Consider the following 21974-nt stretch of genomic DNA (forward strand, 5'->3'; position numbering starts at 1 on the left):
ACTCTTCACATCAGTTAGAATAAAAGTAAAATTTGAATTGTAAAATAATTTGATATATTAGTATTTATTTGTTTCTGAAGCAAAGCCAAATCAGAATACACCAGTTGTATATTAACTTGACAATGGTCTAACAAATGATACTAATAAATAATCATGCATCTCAATATGAATGGTATATATTGTATGTAGTTGGTTTGCAACTGGTGGAAATGCAACAGCAGCTAATTACTAGTATGAAATAGGGTCACGCAGAGGGTGGAACAGATTCCATTAATGGCAGTTGTTTCAATGGACGATTGTCTAAAGGAACAAGAGACAACATAGTCTCATTATTGAATGTCAGTGGCTAGAAAAGGTTAGCAAAGGTTCACCACTGAACAGCCCTTTGTGGTGCGCCTGCCACGGCCTCACACAGAATTTATTCACACAAGCTTTGATACAAAACTCAACTGTGCTTTGGTAAAGAGAAGTGCAAATTCTGCAAAGCATTCTTTGGCACATAATTGTTGTTATTCTGGAACTGACACACATTATAGTTTATTTGCACCTTTTTAAATCAGTTGATGCTCAGGCTATGAAATGTGTCTGAATCTTGCTTCTTGTCATTTGAAATGTCTGCAATTTTCTTAAGTTAGTTACAGGTTGTCGTCTTTACTTGCCAGATTCTTTCTAAGAAAGTAAATACAGAAATACCATCTCATAGGGGAGCAAATAGAATTTATTTGTGGTCAGAAGCACCCAGTTTTAAAATATTCAGAGACAAGAATGGTGTCCTTTGTAATGTTGTGGTCTCTGTGTCAGTTTTAGGCAACATGAAGTCTAGATGTTACGTCTGGAGCCATAATGGGGCCTTGTTACCCAGAATTACATCCCACCAAACCCTGCCATGACATCATTTCCATTGTTTGTCTGAACAGTTGTTTCCCAGAATCCCATCTAAATTCATTTTCTTGCCTTACATTTTTAATAATAGTACAGTTTTAAAGGGATAAACCAAAATCATGTTATGCACAAGGATGAGGTGAAACGACCAAATGTACTGACCTAAATGTGTTTTTATTTAGGCAACTTTAGGAGGGTGGAAATGTGAAAGTGGAAAATTAAGCACCACAGCATGAGTCTGAAGTAGCTTAAATTGACACAAAGTGAAATTCATTGCATGAGAAGCAAAGTCAAAGGCAAAGTCATTTATAAAGCATTTTCACAAGCTGCTCTATAACAAAGTGATTCACAGAACACAAATGACACAAATCAAAGGAAGGGTGAGTCTTTTTTAGCATAATCAGTTTCCATGGGTTTGATGTTTTTTTTCCTCTCAAATAGGGTGCTTCTGTGTAATTCTGCAAAAACATTGTGTTTTCTGTGTAAATTCTGATCATTAATGAGTCATCTCTCTGCTTAATGGACCTATTGAGCTATTTCCTGTTTACCTTTACTTTTGTGTTTGGCATACTCAGGACAACCTTATATGGAGTTGCTACCAGTGGACCAAAGCAATGTTGTTACAATATTTCCATGAGCGCTAAATTAAATCAGAGCGAAAGGAAGCAACATTTAGGACATTCAATTTGAGCTGAAGGCAAGAAAATCTTGGTGCAAAATAAAAATATAAGTTGCCCTTGTTCTACTCAGATGTTAGTGAAGAAAGTACTTGACCCACAAAAGTACTGGTGCTAATTTCTGAAACTGAAAGCTTTGACCTGTTTTACAAAAGACTAAGCATTAATATTTTACACTTAATGACCAACAACAAAAGTCCTGCAACGTCTGACGAAGCTGCACCTTGACAGCTTCACCTCACTAGTGGGGAGCTGAAGTTCTTATTATAGGGACATTAAATAACATTTGCATAACTCTGCTGGTTTGTTAGAGATGAGAGAGTAGATGAATGTGTATTCTCTCACGTGTAAGGTAGAAGGCCTCTTAGGAAATACTGAATGTAGTGTACACAGGTCCTCTGAGATACAGTGTTTGAGAAGTATTGATTGACAGACACGTTTTTATCAGGTTCTATCCTTTCTATCCTCTTTGTAAAAATTCTAAATGCAAAACAGTTAAAGATGCTTTAAGACTGTGTACATCTAACTCCAATCTCTACAATTCAGTTCCTCACAGACTTCTAAATTGGACCATCTAATTATACGGTTTTATTACAATCTTTGTATTACACAAGAGTTTTATTTATATGCATTAACAGCCCTAAAAATACTTGGTTTTAAAGAGAGTCAATGTGAAGTCAGAACTTGGTAAAAAAATAAAATAATTAAAACAATTTGAACCCTTTTCAGTCCTACTGTGTGCAAAATAAATAGACAAAACAAGAAAAGCATAAGTATGTAACAACAAAACATTTGTAATAAAGCAAGATTGTCCTCCTGTAAAACCACTTATTTTGACCCAAATCAAAATTTTGACAAAGGCCATTTTGAAGCTACACTGTACCCCAGGATAAAGAAAATAACATTTTCTCTCCAAAGTTCATTGCTTGTGTGCAAGCACAAAGCACAACTGAACATTAGTGAGTTTCATTATTTATAAACAAAAAATGTCATTCACTTCTTGAAGTTATCTTTCTACATATCAAATTTATTTTATACATTTTTGAAAAGTAAAATCACTTAAACTCAGATGACGTCAGCATTTCTGGTTTAATGACTTTATCTAAGTACCAGCAAGGTCATAACGGTTAATGGAAACTAATGTTTTATACTTTCTTTTCATTTCCTGATGCCAGCATGAGCTCTTACAAGGCAATAAAAGTGTTTGTTTCACTATTGCTCTGAATGGATGAGTGTACTTTAAGACTGTATGCCAGATTATATGATTTGCATCCTGCATTAGAAAGAATTTGTTTTTGAATGGCGGAGTCTGCACAACTTTGCTTCTGTCCTGTGTCATCTCACGTTTATTAATATGTTGCACGAGTCTTGTTTCTAGTTGGTGCAGCCCTCCACCCCACAGCGAATTCCATTATGTCTCAATCTTTACCAACATCCTTCTCGAGCCTTTACCTCTTTTTTATTTTTTTTATTTACCCAATTTCTTCCACCACCTCTTTTTTTTTTTTTTTAATTACCCATCTTCCTCCTCTATGGCATGATTCCCCGTCTGTCTGGCCAATACTGTGTGTTACATAGGGGTGCAACACAAAAACTACACGCATTCCTTTCCAATGAAGCCATGCGCCCACTTGTGCCAGATACCCCTGTGTACTGTATCCTCTGCTGTAACAGCTACAGAGAGAGACTGAATGGACAAGAGACAGTGAGAGAGAAAGTGAGAGACAGGCAGAGAAGAATTGGGCAGACTGTGACATGGAGGAGCAGAATAAGGAGAAACCAGTATCCTTGTGACAGTTAACCTTATGAGCTTGGTGTTAGGACAGCCTGAGCTGGCAGCTGATAGCAGAGCGCAACAGCAAGCCCATGGTGCGACCCATCTGTGCCTGGTATTAAAGCAGGCTCACACCCCACAGCCAGAGCTACCATGCCGTGTAATAGCTACATGGACATAGGCACAGTCCTGAGCAGGCCAACGAGTCACCCACAGGGATGACAACGGCAGCTAGGTTAACACAAACCTACCTTCACACAACTAGAATTACTGTCTCGATGTTGTATGCCTCTACTAACTGGACAAATTGCTGTTTACATCCATATTTGTTCAGATTCTTATAATATATGTAGTGAGGACCTTGAAAGAATTTTTATGTTTACCGAGTGAATGTGAAATATGTTAACAATTTCCCTATCTGTCCCTGCAATTATGGTGTTGCATAATAGCCTGAAAAGTGGTTTTACGAAACAGTATGATGTCACGATGTCTTCACTTCATCATTTTATCTTATTAGACATTTGTGTGAAATTTTGTCATAATTAGCGAATTTATATTTGAGATATTGTGACAACTTTAATCAGTTGATCCTTGGAACCAAGTGAAAGTTTGTGTCAAGTTTGAAGAATTTCCCTCTGGGTGTTCCTGAGATATTGCAGTCATAATGGGAGATGGACGTGAGCTCAGAGTAACCGTAACCTTTGACCACCGAAATTGTATCGGTTCATCGTTCAGTCCAAATTAACCTTTGTGCCAAAGTTCCTTCAAGGCATCTCTGAGATATTGCCATCACAAGAAGTTAACAAATGAATTGGACAGACATGAGATCACAGTGACCTTGACCTTTACTTTTGATAACCAAAATATATTTAGGTTATCCTTGAGTCCTAGTGAATGTTTGTTCCAAATTTAAAGATGTTTGCCTAAGGCAATTCTGAGTTATTGTGTTGACAAGAATGGGACAAATGTGAGGTCACAGTGGCCTTGGAGTCCCAACAATAACAATCAGTTTATCTTTGAGTGAGTGTGTCAAATTTAAAGAAATTCTCTCATGGCAATTATGAGAATACATTTACGAGAATGGTACGCATGGATGTTTGTGCCAAATTTAAAGAAATTCCCTCAAGATATCCCGTTCACCACAATTTTTTGATCTGCTATCACAGTAACCTTGACCTTTGATCCTCAAAATCTATTCAGTTCATTTTTGGGACCAAGTGAACAGTTGAGCAAGTTTAAAGAAAATCCCTTAAGGTATTCTTGAGAAGTAACGTTCACAAAAATGGGATAGACAACCTGAAACCATATTGCCTCTGGCTATGGCTACCACCGGTGCATAGACATTAAAACTCCTACATGCGGAAAAAAGCACAGAAAGAAAAGTAAAATACACATCTTAGCGGAAAGGCATGACTTACATGTAGTTCTCCCTTGCAAAAACACTTTAATGGCACACATGACTCTACCTCATTGTTAAGTGTGATACACATGTTTTTTTTATTGTCCAGGTGTGTATTTACAGTATGTGAATGCATATGTGAATGGAAAGGGTCAAATTTGGAGCACAGTAGCAATGCATATTACTGTATCTCAGCGTGACTGTCTATTCTCAGTATGCCTACCGGTACACTAGAAGTATCGCCGCACGGCTCTTTGCATCCGCTACCCACTCAGGTTGTAGTTTACATGCATATCTGTCCAAACCCATATAGATATTAAACTCACCGTGACCTTTACCTTTGACCCGCAAAATCGCATCAGTTTGTCATTGAGTCCAAGTGAATGTTTGTGCCAAGTTTGAAGAGATTCCCTGAAGGCATTCCTGAGATATCACATTCCCAATGGGAAACGGATGTGAACTCAGAGACCTTTCATCAGTTCATCCACGACTGCATTGTTTCATAAAATTTCTTTAGTTTGGTCGACAGCTAGATGACGAGCTAAAAAAATGTTTTAATTCTTACTGGACTCAACCGCGTATCTACAAACCAACTTAACATGTTCACACTGTAAGTTATACAATTACCTTTCTAAGTTATCATTAACTTTAGCATTATCAACTTTTACTCACCAGTCTAGAAGAAACAATACAAGTTCAGCATTAAATTTCATTCTGCCCAGAACTGTCTCCAGATGTGGAAAGCAATGCCAAGTTAACACTTGTTTTGCTGCACTTTTGCCAAGACTTTCAGCCATTGTTGCATTTGCGGTTCCTTTTATTGTCAGGAGGTTAGCTATGTATTCTTCTTCTCCTGTTAAACTGAGGGCAAACTGAACGCTGACAGTAACTCACCGTTACTTCTTGAGGTGCAGCTAACACAATACAGGATGTTTCGAGGCTCGCTGGTTTCTCAGTTAGCATGCATACTTCAGTAGATATCTCTGTGTCTGTGACATAACATCCCAAATGTTATTTCTTCACATTCTATTGAAATTTTGGTTATTTTCTAGTGTTTTAAACTAAAAGTGTTAAATATTATATATTTAACTGTGTTTTACTATCATATGCTACGTATGCTTTGCACATTTACTTTAGCAGCAATTGAAAAAAAAAAAAACGTTTACCTCCTGGCATTGAAACAGGATTGATGTGAAGTAAAGCTATGGCTACTTTATCTGAAGTAACGAATTAGTGGTAATCTCCTTTATCTGCAGTGACTTTTTTTCATCCAGTTTTATAGAAGTTTAAAGTGAAGGCAGAATGAGCCTATGGGACATCTGCCAACTAGTTGATTGTTTCTGTGCATAAATGAAAAATAATTTATCAAAGCTTATAGATCTTTAAATCAGACTGATTATGATCAAGCCAGTGTTTAACGAACTTGATAGAGTTCAATTTGTAATGCCCGTCTTTATCCCGCCAACTGAGAGGACACTTTAACTCAGTTTGGAAAGACTCATTCTCCACTACACCTCGTCAATCCTCCCAACCACACTGACCCTCTTCTCGCATATCCCCCCTCTGGCCGGTAGAGGTCGCAACCTAGCAGTCGCTGAGTGGACGGGAACTCATGGATGGATCAGAGCGCTCCCACATGACAAAGCTACAGCGCGCCTGGAAACCAGGCACGGAGAACGGGCGTTTTGGGAGAAACCGTCGACAAGATCATTTCAGCATCTTTACCTGCAACACGTCTGGCTCGGTTCGTTATCAAACAACTTCACTGACCGTTTTGGTTCTTAGTTTCTGCGATCCCTGAGGCGGGCAGTTCCCCTGTCCTTTTCCCTCTCTCCAAGTGAACTTTATAGGGATGTTATATCAGAGCATCATCGTGCTCAATGCCCCTATAGTGCTGAAGTAACTGTAGGACGGATTTAAAGACTGAACGTCTGGAGAGACTCAGTCCTCTTCTTGTACTACTTTTTGTTGGGTTTGATACACGAGAGAAAAAGAGAGGGAGAGACCGCGAGTGTGTGTGTGTGCGTGCGTGTGCGTGCGCGTGTGTGTGTGTGTGTGTGTGTGTGTGTGTGTGTGTGTGCAGGAGAGAGAGAGAAGTCGCACAGGTTTTTTGGAGCTACGCTTTCATGCCGTCAGTCTTGCGGACTCTGAGATGGACGTCAGATTTTATCCAGCTCCCCCTTCAAGCGTGGGTTCATGTACTGACTCCGGTTTGGACTATTACCACTCCAACAAGGTAAACAATTATCTCTACTTTACGGGCTTATAGTCGGTCAGATGTGCAGTGTGATGATGCAAGCGCGCAGAAGTAACCGACATTGATTGCACACAGTGGCCCATATAGGCTATACAGGCTGTATATGATCAGGCACAATTTGTTGAAGACCATTTGTGACAAATGGTGCACTTCTGGTTCCTTCAGGGTAAATGAGTGACACGAGTCTGCAGACTGCACTGGCCTTTCTGAACTTTGTTGCATTTCTTATGTATTTGTATATGTATATGTATAGTCTTTAAACTGTGCTGAAAATGACACCTGCACTGAACTCTTGCACGTTGGGTTTCCTGTAATTGCAATTTACTAATATGTTATTCCGGGGGTTCGTTGTACTGGAGCTGTCCTGTGACGGAGCGGAGTTGGAGCGCACCACTCTCTCTGGCGCACTGGTTGAACTGGCGAATGCCCTCTTTGACCAAACTGGAAAAACAGGGACTGTTTGCATGATTGTTGTTTTACTGATAATATTTAGACCAACAAATTGTTCCCTGTATAATTCAAACATATTTAACTTAAGTGCGGAAACACGCTTGCTTATCTGCCTCGCACAGGTTTCCACATGGCAATGGTCAATAAACAATTAGTTCCATAAACAATTATCAAGATAGCGTCAAAAGGGTGATAGTGTGCGCGTTATGGTCTGGGCTATTTGTGACACCCAAAGGTAGGCTATATCTTGCAGCTTGCTATTGACATGTCTGCATATTATTTTTTTCTTATTTTGCCTCATTGCTCCTCAAAAGTAATTCCATGAAGAATATTAACATATTCATATGCTTTTGTTATCATCACCTTCATGCGCTGAAATCTAATCCCATCATTAAGCGCATAACTTTTTAGGAATCAATTATTCATTAGTGACCTAAAAAGAAAGCTTCCATGGTGGGTTAAAGTTCTCAGTCAATACAAATTTTATTTTTCTTAATTCTTTTGTTTCAGTGTTAACAACACTGACAAAACGCTACCAAGTGAATTGCAATTTTTTTTTTTTGCACGAGATGGTATACGATATGTATTGATACTAATAATAATGAACTGGAGCATGAATACTTGCCATGAATTAAATATTCCTGACACGCTTATTTGAAAGAAAGTTAAAAAAAAAAATTAAAAAAAAGAATCTGGTTTTGGATTGCTAAATATTGTCATCTTTCCTGAATTGTGTGGTTATTGATAATTCTGTTGAATATCATTGGGCCTACTGTAATGAGGTGGACCTTTTCACTGTTATACTATTTCAATGTGGTCTACAATAGGGAAGACTCTTTGCTTTTCAGAGGAAGATATGGCATCTACAAATTAGAAATGCAGATATAGTGAATGATTACAATACCAATCAAGGCTAGTTTCTTGTGGTCAAGGTAAAACTTGTAAAACCAGAGCTAGAAGCAGGCATTATACATGAAGCCATTCAAATCGGATTGCTTGCCTTCACACTTGGAGGAAAGCCAGGAGGCAGTTAACATTTGCTGATGACAAAGTGAAACATTATAGCACCGTACAATATTTGAATTGTTAATCTCCCCTGTCCATACACAGAGTCACCTGTATGTATACACGTACAACACGCACAATGAGTTACACATGCACGCAGCCCCCCACAGCCACACTCGCACAACATTCACTTGCAGAGAGGTTTGAATTACAATGCATGAGAATTTTATATCGACTAGTCATTTCTAAACCCCAACCCCCCTAACATCAACGTCAGTCCTTAGACTCCAACATAAAATAATCCTAATTATAACTGAGCACCAAATTGCAGTTTAAGTTAGCCCATTATTAAAATGAAGACTCAAATAGCAGAGTTTTTCTAACCTTTGGGTCCTTACGACGAAGTTACAACATTCACAGTTGTGTGCATGTGCGTTCCTGTGTGTGCATGGGTAAGTGTAGCACATATATACACAAAGACAGAGGGTAGCTGCAGATGTATATTTAGGATCACAGTGGGACCTGTTCTATGTCCCAGGTCTTGTAATGTTAACACAATGAACTATACTAGTTATCATGATTCAGCGAGCGTAGAGGCTGTTGGCCCAGTCGGGAGCAGGTTTGGGTTTCAAGGACAGAATCGTATAACATTGTCATTACTAAAGTAACAGCTGTGACTAAGATGTAAAGTGACACATTATCTGTGTTGTACTCCTGCTGCTACACATAACTGTTGAATAATGATACTGGAGCTTTACATGACATTTTGGCAGTAGTTCATCTCTTTATGGCAGTTTCATTACAGGAGCAGGATGGAGTTGACCTCCTGGAGTAGCACCGTGTTAGAAGTGCTACAGTGGTCTAATGCTACTTCACCTGCAAGTAGTGAAGTTTGAAAAGATGACAATATATATATATTTTTTTTTCCTCATTTCACACAGATTAGTGAGTTACTTACAGCTAGTACATCTATGGTTTGAATTGTTAGCATATTTTAGGGAAATTGAAAAGATAATTGTGACAGATTTTTGCATTACATCGCTTTTAATTTGCATTTTAGATCTTGTTGCTAGTGCTAGTTTAAGGTTTTGATTCACCATTAATAACAGTTAAAACAGGCAGAACATATACAGTACAGAGCTCGTGTAAAAGTCACTAGTGTGATTATGCATTACTGTACAGTATTTAACCCACCAACCAGGAAGTGCGCATAATACTAAGTGTGTCAGTCAATATATATATAAAAGCCCATCACTTCCTCTTCAAGTGGTGTCGACTTAAAACACATCTATTTCTGAGAGTGGTTGTTAAGCATTGTGAGAATGACTGTTAATGTGAGTGCATCTACAGTAATTGGACCTGAATTCTTTCTGCTTTCTACCTGAAGGGGTTAATAATTGAGGAACGTAAAGAATGTGTAAGCTGAAACTGGTTGAAGCTGATTGGCCACATTCAGACTCATGATTGGTTGATGCATGGCAGGAATATAGATCACTTTGACAGAATAAGTGAACACCACACATCTATGAATGCATTTGACCTTTGAATTTACTTAAGATGTAATATTAAACATAATCACTTCCAATTAAACATGAACAAAATAACATTTTCATTTTATTAGAAACACCTTGATAAAGACAATGCAGTCTTATACAACAATCCTGTAATAGATTTTGCCTTTATGAAAGTTATACTGTTCATTTTTTGTTAAGTTCTGTTGCATTAAATGGAGAAAAGCTTCTGTTATTTAGCCTACACTCATCATTAATATTATAAATAGGGTGGACACAATATTAGAAGGCCTGTCAGGATAGCAATAAACAGTTCAACAGCATTACAAACTACATCATGTAGTTGTAAAGTTGACACAGCACCTCTCTAAAACAGTTTTAACTGAAGCTGAACAATGTCATCTTCACATCGGTAGGATTTAATGCAGTACTGTTGACTACATTAGTGATGGATGTACCTAATTAAGTGAATGTATGCAAATATTTAAATCAAAAGGTGAGGCTTTAATTTAATTTTTAAACTAAAAAAATGATAATCAAATCCAAACACAAGATGGTAAAGAGATTATGTAAGACAGGAGGGCCTTTGTGCTTCTCTAAATTCCCTTGTAAAGTGTTTAATAAAACAACCTGTGCATCCACATTTCTGAACAATGCAAAGAACAACACATGAGAAAAGCATCGATTTGTGTTTTGCTAAGAACCCCACGGCTCTGTTGCTCTTCTCAACTCCATCCAACTTGCGTTGTCCTGCACTTGCACAATCACTGTGAGTCATCTTTACTTTTCGCCCAAGATTTTTCCTAATCTTTTTGAAGCCTCTCTGTATCTTTCCTCGCCGAGTGGGAGGCTTGTTTGTTCAGCGTACACTCAGCTGTGTATACCAGCGCTGAAGGCCACTTCTTCGCAAATGCCTTTTTTAGTAGGAGACTATTTGTCAAATGCATTATGACTTGTGCATACCCCCAGGCAGAATCACTCCAGTGAAATGAAGTTGGATAGATTACTGTAGATGTTCCACTTTCTCCCTATCCCTCTTCCCACTAACAACACGGTGCCCAAGAAAGAGCCTCTCAAGTAATTATACTGTAGTTATAATCCAGTGGTTTGCAGATGTTATTCTTTACCTAGCTGCAGTCTGTTCCAACTTACTGTATGTTATTTATATACACTTGAGTATATTGTGGACTCCATGCAAGTGTATGTGTGTGCAGTGCACACCTAATTGTTAGTATACCCTAATATGAGATATATGAAACATGTTTTAACAAGATCACTTTACATTAATCCAGATTTTCCTATGTTTTACTTGCCTTAATTCCTTATTGCACCACGCTACACGAATGCAAGTAACAAGCAGCTAATACTTGTCCACTCAAAGAGCAATGGGGCTAGTCTTTGCAGGCCACGTACCACTCCTTTTCAAGTGGTCCCTTCCATTTCCAATACTATCCAAATCACTGTATTAGTCACGGGATACTTCAAAGTATGGACAGGCGAAAATATTTTCCATGTTGAATTCTCAGAATGTGCTTTTTTTTCTCTCTCTCTCTCTCTCTCTCTCTCTTCGAAACATGACTGTAATAGAAACAGAAAAAGAAGAGTTATTCCAGCAGTACCTCATTCTGTACACGGAGAGAAGTTAATTACATGGAGGCAAGCATTCTTGGGTCGACAGCGTGGACTTGGGGTTTTTCATTGTGCCCATTCATAACATTCTGCTGACTGGCCAGTCCGAGTTGCAATATCCCAACCATTCTCACTGGGAAAATGTTAACCCATGCATGGCTCAAACACACAGCAGAGGGAAAAATGCAGTCTAAGTTGCTGGAACCCTCAAAGTAGTGAATTTATTGTGCTAATACTGTTCCATGCAGTTAACAATTCTTTTTTAATGATGTTCAAAAAAAAAAAAAAAGATTTAGCATTCTACTTTGTGATGTTATTTTTTTGTCGAACCACTTCCTGGTACTATTCATAATCAAGTCTTTCTGTCTCCCCACATCTCCCCCTCTCTGTGTCTAACTTCTTCTCTCATTTACCTTCCCAGCAGCAATGTCAAAAGGTTACGGAGGGAAGCTGGATCACCTGAGGCTGATTGTGTCTTTGAGTTAATGATAAGTAGCTACTGTGTTATTCTCTGGAGCAATGGGGCTTAGATATTGTTGTGTGCACGGACCTTTACAGTTGGAGAAAAGAGGACTATTTATAACGATTTTGTACATAGATTACAGATTTAAAACACAAGAAAGATTGTTACGATGGGAGATATAGAGCCGACTGCATTTTTCAACTAAAGTGGATGAATAGTTTGCTTACAGAACTTGACCTGTTTATGTTATTTCAACTATGTTACTGTATAGTTACAACCAAGCGGTAATCTGTTGTGACATCACCTATTGGTTTGTGACGTGCTGTTTTGAAGCCTTGAGTTTGGCATTTTGGCCGTCGCCATCTTGGTTTTTTGGAGCCAGAAGTGTTTATTTGGACGAGCTGGGGAGGAGCGAGGGGTCAATCTGACTCGATCTATACCGATCCACCCATTGTGGAAACTCAAATCCACCACAGTTCTGTCAATCAAACCAGACACATCACTTTTTGAGGCCTAATATCTATTTAATTGTGGGTATATTTTTAGATTGACTGCCAGAAAACTAATCAGAAAGACAAATAACACCAAAATGGCTTGTGGAAAAACTGTGTCGACTAACTCTTAGTGGCCATCAGTGGTATTGCACTTTATGGCACCAGGCTCTTTCTTATATATTGTCTATGTGTACAGGGAAAAGCCCCAGTGCAACCACATCAATGATACTGTAGTTTCTATCCTATAGCTGCACCCACCAAAGATTTCACGTGGTATTTAAAGGACATCATTTGTCTGTTGAGAGAATAAGTTAGAGCATACAGCTGTCCATAACAGTGATTTACCACCATGAACTCCAATTTAACCTACTGAATAGTAGAGGTGACAAAGCCTCAACCAGATTCTGCAGTGCTCCCGTCGCTCTGCTCTGTACTTTATAATCTAGACCAGACATGACTCAGAGCTACTAGAGGTGTTAAGAGGGTCATAAGTCATGTATGGCTGAAAATAGATACTATAGTTTATCCTGCCTGGTTAGCTACTTAATCACCAAGGTCCATAGAAACAGGCTATTTATGTTGATGATTGATTGTATTAACTACCAAGAATTGAGTCATGATAGAGCATTTTTTAAAACTCCTCCCAATATACTTTTGTGATGTACTACTGCTAACCAAATCATTTCTGTGCTGTTAACACGCTGTAATTGATCAGCCAGTGAGTTTATTATAAGAAATCACCAGACGGCTTTAAGGATAAGACTGATAGTAGGTTTTTAGACTTGTGTTATGTGTGGCAAACTGTGAGCTACTGCGAAACACAGCCACCTCACAAGGTGTCAGAGTAATTCAAATTTTGACGTTGATTGCGCATTGAAGCCGCCCCACCCCAGCCCAACTCGTGCCTCTCATTAAATCACATTAACCCTAATTATCGTCACTGCCCCTTGAAACCCAAATACTACTGTCAGGCTTGACTCTTTGCTCCTCAGCTGGATGTTGGGGTGTGTGTTTCACACACTTGTGACTTGTGTAAAGTCGAGTCCAATGCGCCAAAGCATTTTAAACTGTCTACACCTCAGGAGGCCACTGGTTCCTCAGTAGCAATCGCTTTGACTGGATGTCTCTCCCTCCCCGTCTGTCTGTCCCCCCCCCCCCCGCACCCCCCACCCCCGCCTCCCTCATGCAGCCCAGTTTCCTTGTGCTGTTTTATATTCACTTCTTGATTGGTTGGGGGATGGGGTGGTGGAATAGCATTTGAGAGGTTAGCTGGTTAGTGCAGGGAGGGGGAAGGAGATTTGGTATGTGCATAAAGATAGAGAGAGAGAGAGAGAGAGAGACAGAGCTGTAGATGGAGGGAAAATGGAGAGATTTTTAGGGGTACTTTATTTTTCAGCTCACCATTGAGTCTGTAATGTCATTCAACGATGTGGAAACCAAAATGAGCCTTGCCACCAGATGTGTTCCAGTCCAGATAGCGACTTGAAAGACAGACGTTTATTGTTTTAGTGCATTTGGTGTGGTTCGGACCCAAACTGCATGAAATGCTGATTGATGGATTTCACTAAAGAATGTGTGTGTGCATGTGTGTGTGTTGGAGAGGGAGAAGAAGGAAAGAGAGAGAAAGAGCTGCTTTATCTGATTTATTTAACCATTTCTGTGCCCTGTTCTTTGCTCTGTCTGCTGATGAGAAGGGAAAACTGACTGTTTCACTGTGCTACCACAGCATTTCAAAGCACATTCATCTGCTTTCCATCAGCACTGCGATATGAAAAAATACAACCTTTGATTCAATCCTTGTTGTACTGAAGGCTTGTTGTATTAAGTAATGTTTCCCTTTGATATCTACAGAATGTGGCCTTTTTATGTCCATAAAGCAAAGACAAAAAAAGTACTGTATAGCACGTTTCAGTCGAGACATATATGACAAACATACTTAGTAGCAAGACAGTATATCACAAAGTTGTTACATAGACTTATTATAACAATAAGTCGAAGTCAATATTAACATTCAAACTGCTGTGACCTTCTGTTATGCAACTTTATGTCTTTGGTTCACCAAGGGCAACAAGCAAACGTATTGTTATTGCTGACATTTAGCAGCATCCACATGCATGTGGTTTAGACTGTTGGTCAGGAAGTGCGCGGTTCAGTTTTCTTTTTTTTCTGCAGCAGCAGTTTTAGAATCCTAACTGTGAACCGCGTGTCCCTAATTATCATACAGTAAAAAAAAATGTCTTGTTCCTATTGTTTTACGATTAAGGTATCAGCACGCCAACGTAGAGGCAACAAAGACAAAACATTTTTCATTGTGCTGAAATGCTGCAATTCCCCCAGCAAGGAAAGCTGATCTTCATTAGGATAATTGCTTCATTTCATTCATAAACAAATAGACCACAAAGTGATTATTCTAGATGCTGGAGATTATGAGTGCAGTTATTGGCCTTGGCAGATTTGTGTAAAGCAGGCTTTGGTACATAAATTAGCGTAACCATTGTATGAGAAAACCATATCAACATTTCAAATAAGCACAGACGGAGCTCATCATCTTTCACTTTCATACTCACCATTCTGCAAAGATCTCACAGTTCATCCAGCAGTTTGTTTTTCATTTCATCTCCCTGGGAATGGTATATTATAGCCTATGTTTACTGTCATGACGTTTTTTTCTCAGTAAAAGCCGTACCTGAAATGGTGTGAAAGTGCTGTTTGGTCTATGTGCAGGAAATGAAACACTAAGGAGAGGAAGGAGTGAAGGAGTGTGGGTGAGGGCGATTTTTGGGGCATGTTGAGAGGTCAGGGTGTGCACATTTTGACAGGTTGTGGACATGACAGATCAGTAGATGTTGGATATCACAGGGTTGGAGAAGGCAGTTTCTGTAATCCTTAGTACTGTTATGGTACCAAAAATGCCATCAAAACAAATGATTGGAAATTAGTCATCAGCCTTGTTTTGGGAGACAGTAATCATCACTTTCACTGCTGACTTAATCCTTGTTGGCTTGTTGGATAGAATTGTAGACTGACAGCTGATCCAGTAACAGGACATTTTTTTAATTATATAGGAAGCACGGAGAAGTTGTCTGTGAGAGCTGCAACATGTGGTTTGTTTGTCCTCGTGGCTCCTCCTGATGGGTGTTTCTTTAGAGAAGGTCAGCGAGGATGCCGTGATCCAACATATTCCATAGGATAAATGTATAAAAACACTGATAAACACAGTGTCTGCGCTGTCGAAGAATGCAGCTGTCGGGTGTATTAAGAGAGGTTCGCAAGCCTGGGCAAACACGAACAGTTGTCTTAGCTTCCTGAGGCATGTCCTGTGCAAACAGAACTGGAGACGGCTGGTTCAGGTCCACACTCAAAGACCACAGGCCCACTGAGTACACACACTCACAGTCATACACTCTCTCTCAGGTAGACATTCACACACTTGCATGCAGATGCAAGCATGTCCACACTTGCATAGCATAAATAACAAGCGCACATGTGAGCACACAAACCACAGATGTGTTGTTGTGCAGCAACAGCCCAACCTACAGATTACTGTATTTTATTGTATGAATGTTTTAGTATCAGTTCACACTGCGCTCAAATAAGATGGAAATTATTTTGGAGAGATTTATGGTTAAGACGTGTCTGCGAGACTGATCAGAAAGATAAGTAAGCTTTTTATGTTTGACTTTTTCAACAGATGTTTGACTGTTTTATATAGATCATGACTGAGTTTCTTCAAGGTTGCACAGGAAGTTAGTTAGCTGGTTAGGCCACCAAGGATTGTTCGTCTGCCATGTGCTGTTTGTCTCTGTGCCTCTGAGCCAAGTGTGTGTGTGACTCCCCTCCCTATCACTACAAACCCACAGTCCCCCCAGGCCCCTTTTCGCCCCAGTCTTGTAAACCACCCCTGGCACTTTTGGGCTTTGTTCATAATATTTTCATTGTAGCTTTGCCTTACTTTCCAGGAATTTTTGTCTTTTGTGTGTTGATAGTCAGACTTTGGCACCCCAGTCATTTTCAGTGACAACCCAGTAAAATAAGAATACTTGAGCAACCCTGTAATTAAATGCATAATAAATTGCATGCATCTTCTTTTTTACATATCACCGTTTGTTTTAGCTTTTACACTCTTGATTTTAAAATCTACACCCACATACAGAATGATACCATAGCAATGTGTAAAGGAGTTCAAATTTGTACCCTCTCTAATATTAGTTGTCTTTCTACAGTAGCTCTTGTAGGTCTGTTTCGGGCCTCAGTGTGTGATGTGTTGGTGCAGCTGAAACTCAGTGTGTCCACTGTGCAAACACAGCATTGCTGGCACTCCTGGTTTCACTTAATCTTTGACACAAAGGCACTGGCATGTGGCTGGGCTCTCAGACAGATTCAGTGACAGAAAGAGAGCTATAGGGAGAGAGGTGCGGGTAAGTGTACATAAATAGAGGAATAATTGCCTAAAAGTTAACAGAACTCGCATTCTAAGGCATTTACATGTATTTATTTTTGAATTATCTCCCTGTCTAGATGGAAAGATGACCTTTTTTGGGGATTTCTGTAGGCCTTGAACTTTATAGACAGTTATTAGGACTTCCTGAAACCAACATGGCACAGTGTGACTGATACCATGCTTGGTACTTTGGTCACCTCAAGACCTTATGCTGGGTTGTAGTGCACACAGACAACCATATATTCTGCCAGTCTGGATGGATGATTTATTTGCCTGCCATCCCATAATTACCCACCGGGTAAATGGAAGGACCTCTCTGAGATTATAGTTTGTCTTTGCAGTAAAGCAAAATCCTTAGACTGTTAAGCGATTTGCCAGTAAATTCTTTTCAAGCATCTTTTGATGTTTTATCAAGGACTGAAACATTAATTAAGACATGTATTCAACATCGCTATGGTGATGGAAATGGAAAAGAAAAACTGTTTGAAACATGTTAAAATGGAAAACATCTTATTTCTTTTTTTTATCCAAATTGTCATGGTATCTGGAGTTGTGTTCTTAATTGCTGCAGTTCTGCTTTTTTGTCGTGAAACATTACCTCTTGGCACCACAGGCTGTTGTTCGCAAAGTCTGATATCTTTCAGATGCAGAGGCATTGCATTCTGATAAGTAATGAACGAATATTTTCACATCAAAAGAATTGATTCTGTGGTATTTGGACACGACTCAAGGCTGGAAGAATGAATCCAAAATGGAAAGTGGTGACCTCTCATCAGACTTTGACAGGATTTTGCTGACTCCAGTTATGGGTAATCACCAGCTTTTTGGCAGGAAAAAGGCGTCAGTTCTATCTAGGTATACACCACCTAATATCCTTTTAATTGACTTCAGAGAAACTGTATCAAGACGTGCTGATGAAGTTACAAATTGGCTAAAGCAGCTCGTTCTGAGCGCCAGATCTCCTTGTTCCTTTTGGTTTGGTTTGTTGTACTTTCTGCTGCTCTGCATAATGACGAGGGTAGAAGAGTGGAAGATTTCAATTACTCAGAAAAAGTCAAGGAGGCTGTTGAAGTTTGAGAAATACAACATGAGCTGGTTGCTATGTAGATTCCGCCCATTTGGAATGTAATTAAATTGGTTTGGCTGCTTGCCAGTAAAAAACAACAACATTTCTTTCTTCTCATCTCAAATGAAAATGTATAGAGTGTTTTGCTAAAAAAAAAATACCTGGAGGGAACAGTAGACTGTTGAATATTTGTAATACAGCATGCATTGTGCAGTTGAAATGAGTTTTGAGATGAGTTATCCGTTGTGGTTTCCCCTTTGACATTTCAAAGGTATGCAGTTTTTGAACCATGGATTTACTGTAATCTATTTTTTTATATTATTGATGTGTGGTTGAGTTATAAACTGTAAATTGGCTTCTCTGCCATTTCACTGGCTTTGCCATATCAGAAACCACAAGGCAAGGGTACAGGAGCAGACTTTGTAATAATGTTTATATATAGTCACATGTAAACCCCATTTGTTGGTCTCAGCATATGAAACTGTACAAGACTGCTGTTTACCATATAGAGTGTGTGAATCGTTCAAAGGCTGCTCAATCCCTCCACAGAGGAACCAGTTCATACCGAAACATGTTACCAGCCATTCTAATTTGAAAATAATGACCAACTGAATTACACACACATGCACATAAGAGAAAAACCTTAGAGGATGAAATTAGCACCGAGGCTTCTGCAGAATGTATAGACATTGAGGAACTGCAATGTAAAGCTAAGGTATAATTATGTGGTGGTATCTCAAAGAAATGTTCTCACTGAAATCACAGCCACATTTTAATGTAGACACTTCAAAATGTCTAGAAAAAAAAGCATTTTAACAACGAAATTCATCATAGCCTGTTATGACTAATAGACAAAAAAATGAAAAACTTATCACTTCCTTCCTTCCTTCCTTCCAGCTCTGTAAAGATCAGCAGTAATTGACATTTGAGGTTGTTTTGTAATTCATAAAGTACAAAGTGATCTTCCACTTTTTCAAAATCATCACAGAGCAGCATGAACCGCAAAAGAAAAAAACAAAGTATTTGCAGTTTTTTGCCTCCAGATTTTTGGAAAATTGAAACTGTTTACTCTCAAGACTACTCTTATGCTTTCTCCTCAAGCATTTTTAGGATGAATAATAATAGAAATTTCTGATCGGTCCCAACAGCGTGAAAATGCCTTAACAGTTGTATTAAGAGAGAAGAAGAGAGAAAGAGGAACCAGCAGATAAATCCAGAGCCATAAATGTGAGCTGTTAGTTCGTTGTGTGTTTATTGTAGAGTGTTATAAAAATCTAGCCGTCTCTGATCCACTGTTGCCTGATCTGCAAATGGATCGAGCTGCCCAGCAGAGCCATTCTTACAAAATCAGCCTGGCATGGCGTTATAATAGCTTTTCCTTGTACGTGTCCTGTCAAATCAACTTAGCCTCTTTGGGTGCTATTTCAGTGTTAGTCACACAGTCGATAGAAAAAACTATATGTTCTGTGTTGCCACTTGTCCCCAGAGAACCCATAGAAATACACTCGTGTGTCCAATGCCATAATGCCATCGTTCTACTTTAACACCTTTGGAAAGTGTACTTTGAAAGCAGATCCATGAGGTGAGGCAGAGAAGTGCTGAGATGATGAGCTAATTAGTGGGGTCTACCACTTTGGTGTTAATGGCTGTTTGTGGGTGCTGTAGCATGCATGTGTGTATGCGCTCAGGCTGCACAGTTGATTTTTAGAGGCTTAATCCAGCATGCGCATGACAAAGCCTGCTAAGTGAATCAAAGAGCTGTATATCAGTGGGAACAAGGCTCCTCAGTCTCCTCAATGGAACTGCAAAGATACAGCGAATGGGCACAGACTTATGCCAATACACCTTCAGGGCATTGACTCCGAGCCACAGTGCTTTCATGCGCCTCTCCTGCCTATGTTGAATGTAAACTCACATCTCTATGGAGCGCAGGCTTTTTTTTTTAATGTCGTCTTCCATGTTTATGCCTCACCAGATACATTTGTGTGCATGTGTGTTTGTGCGTGTGTGTGTGTAAATCCATACTTAGGGACACACTGTTAAGCTGTAAAATGATGTAGGCCTCTACTATTGCAGCTCTGCAATTGTGCAAGGAACTACAAAACAAACAAGTGCTAGAGAGGAAGAGGAGATGAAGAGATAGAGCTTTATCTGGCAGACAGAAAAAGAGGCCTTGTTGAGCAATTCTGCAAACTTACACCAAAATAAAAGGGCAAAATAAAGTACTCGCGCACCGCACATTAGCATGGACCCATACAACCATGGAAACAAACCACGACAGTGCACGTGCTGACATGACATCAGCTCTCACTTTCATTTGTGTTCATGCACCTGCTGACACTCTGCTGTTATTTTCATTACAGTGGAGTGAACGTTGTCCCACAAACATCAGTGTTCTTACCACAGTGTGATCGCATGGTAAACAACACATTTTTATGACAAAGTTTGATGACAAAGACAGTTAAAAATTAGCCATATGAGGGTTAAGGTGTGGTTAAGTGTAGGCTATTAAAATTGGCTTGGGAACGTTTCTTGATGTTTTAAAGGAAAACTACAACGGAAATGGTTGTTTGCTCAATTCATTGTTTATCGTCTCAACCTGGCTCAAGGCTGGACTAAGGCGGGTAGACAACACATGATTTGTAACTAAGAATACAATAATTTGATATAATTAAAAGGGGAATTAAAGATACAGCGAGCACAACCAAACCAGAGAGAAAGACAGGGCAGCCTGACCAATTGAGCTGAATCTCCCTGATGATCTGACTCCGTCCACCAGGCTCTTACAGTCACACAATCAAATGAAAATAATTGCCAACAATTTTGATATCTGATCAATAGTTTTAGTCATTTTAAACTGGAATTAAATTCTCAAACGTGAGGTTTAGCAGATTTTTGCAGTGTTGTAACATTGTTAATTGATCTTTTGGTTTTAACAACAAGCAAGTAAAAATACAAGATTTTTCAATCAACAAAACAATATATGAACAAATAATGAAAAACAAAATTAATTGTTATTTGCATCCCTAAAAAAAAAGTCACAAACCACCCATCCCTTCCTCATATTTCTTAGTGACCAAAACACTACATTTACTTTAGCACTAAATGTAAGCAGAGATCATTTTAAGCTGTTTTAACAAATGATCAGTGCTGTCTAGTCTGCTTTTATGTCTTTGAAAGTATTGTGGTTTGGACTGAAAGGGAGTCTCTTGGAGGAAAAAGCAGGGCTGGAGCAATTTGCAAAAATGTAGAGGAGGAGATGTAACCCATGAGCCATCCACTGCTTGAACTCTCCGCAACACTGAGAGGTTTTCTTACATTACAGTAAACTCCTGACCAACAGAAGAAAGAGTGGGTCTCTGACTATCAAAGAAGAAACGTTACAACACATCTTTAATCTGTAGTGACTCCTGCTGCTTCGTTGTGCACTGTATGCATCTGGAGGATTCCTGATTCTCAACATCCTGTTATAATTAAATGAGATTTTCTGCAGTCATTCAGACTTTTCTATTGTGCGTGCATTTGGCAACTACTAGCGCTAAGCTGCACAAACAAACCCAGGCAACAAAGCAACACGAAGGGTATGCAGGTCTCATGTCAGACATAGAGGTGACAGGATGAGCTAATTGGGGATTAACTGTTAATAACTGAGAGAGAGGAGACAAGTGCCGAGCCCCTTTCTGTGCCAAAGTCTGTGCTGATAGTTCTTTCTTCCTTGTTCTGTTCACTCGTGTTTCTCACCTGCCTGCTTTTGTTTCTATCTCCCTTCATTCTCATCCTCTCTGTCTCACTCTGCTGGATTTCTTTTCTCTCCTCTTTCTGACTCCCTTTTTATTCTCTTGCTCTCTCGGGCCGATTCTCATCAGCCTGTATTAGTAGCAAATGCAGAACTAAGTAGCTGTGACAACATTCTCAGATGCTCCAGC

General features: G+C 39.3%; 1 protein-coding gene across 4 annotated transcripts in view; it reads left to right on the plus strand.

Annotated features, from left to right (window-relative positions):
* Positions 1–6348: 6348 nt before the first annotated feature.
* tox2 (TOX high mobility group box family member 2) overlaps positions 6349–21974 on the plus strand; it is an 89656-nt gene continuing 74030 nt past the window's right edge. The window contains exon 1 of one of the 4 annotated variants that reach the window (XM_069691020.1): positions 6349–6968. In XM_069691020.1, coding sequence (XP_069547121.1) covers positions 6885–6968 — 84 coding nt within the window. In that variant the 5' untranslated portion in view covers positions 6349–6884. The remainder of the gene's footprint in view (positions 6969–21974) is intronic. The other 3 variants (XM_069691022.1, XM_069691019.1, XM_069691021.1) reach the window with 3 other exon arrangements.

Source organism: Brachyistius frenatus, unplaced genomic scaffold (genome assembly GCF_029030835.1).
Source record: "Brachyistius frenatus isolate BFR_SWC_R1_liver_20210118 unplaced genomic scaffold, ASM2903083v1 Contig_10, whole genome shotgun sequence".
NCBI classification, from domain to species: Eukaryota; Metazoa; Chordata; class Actinopteri; family Embiotocidae; genus Brachyistius; species Brachyistius frenatus.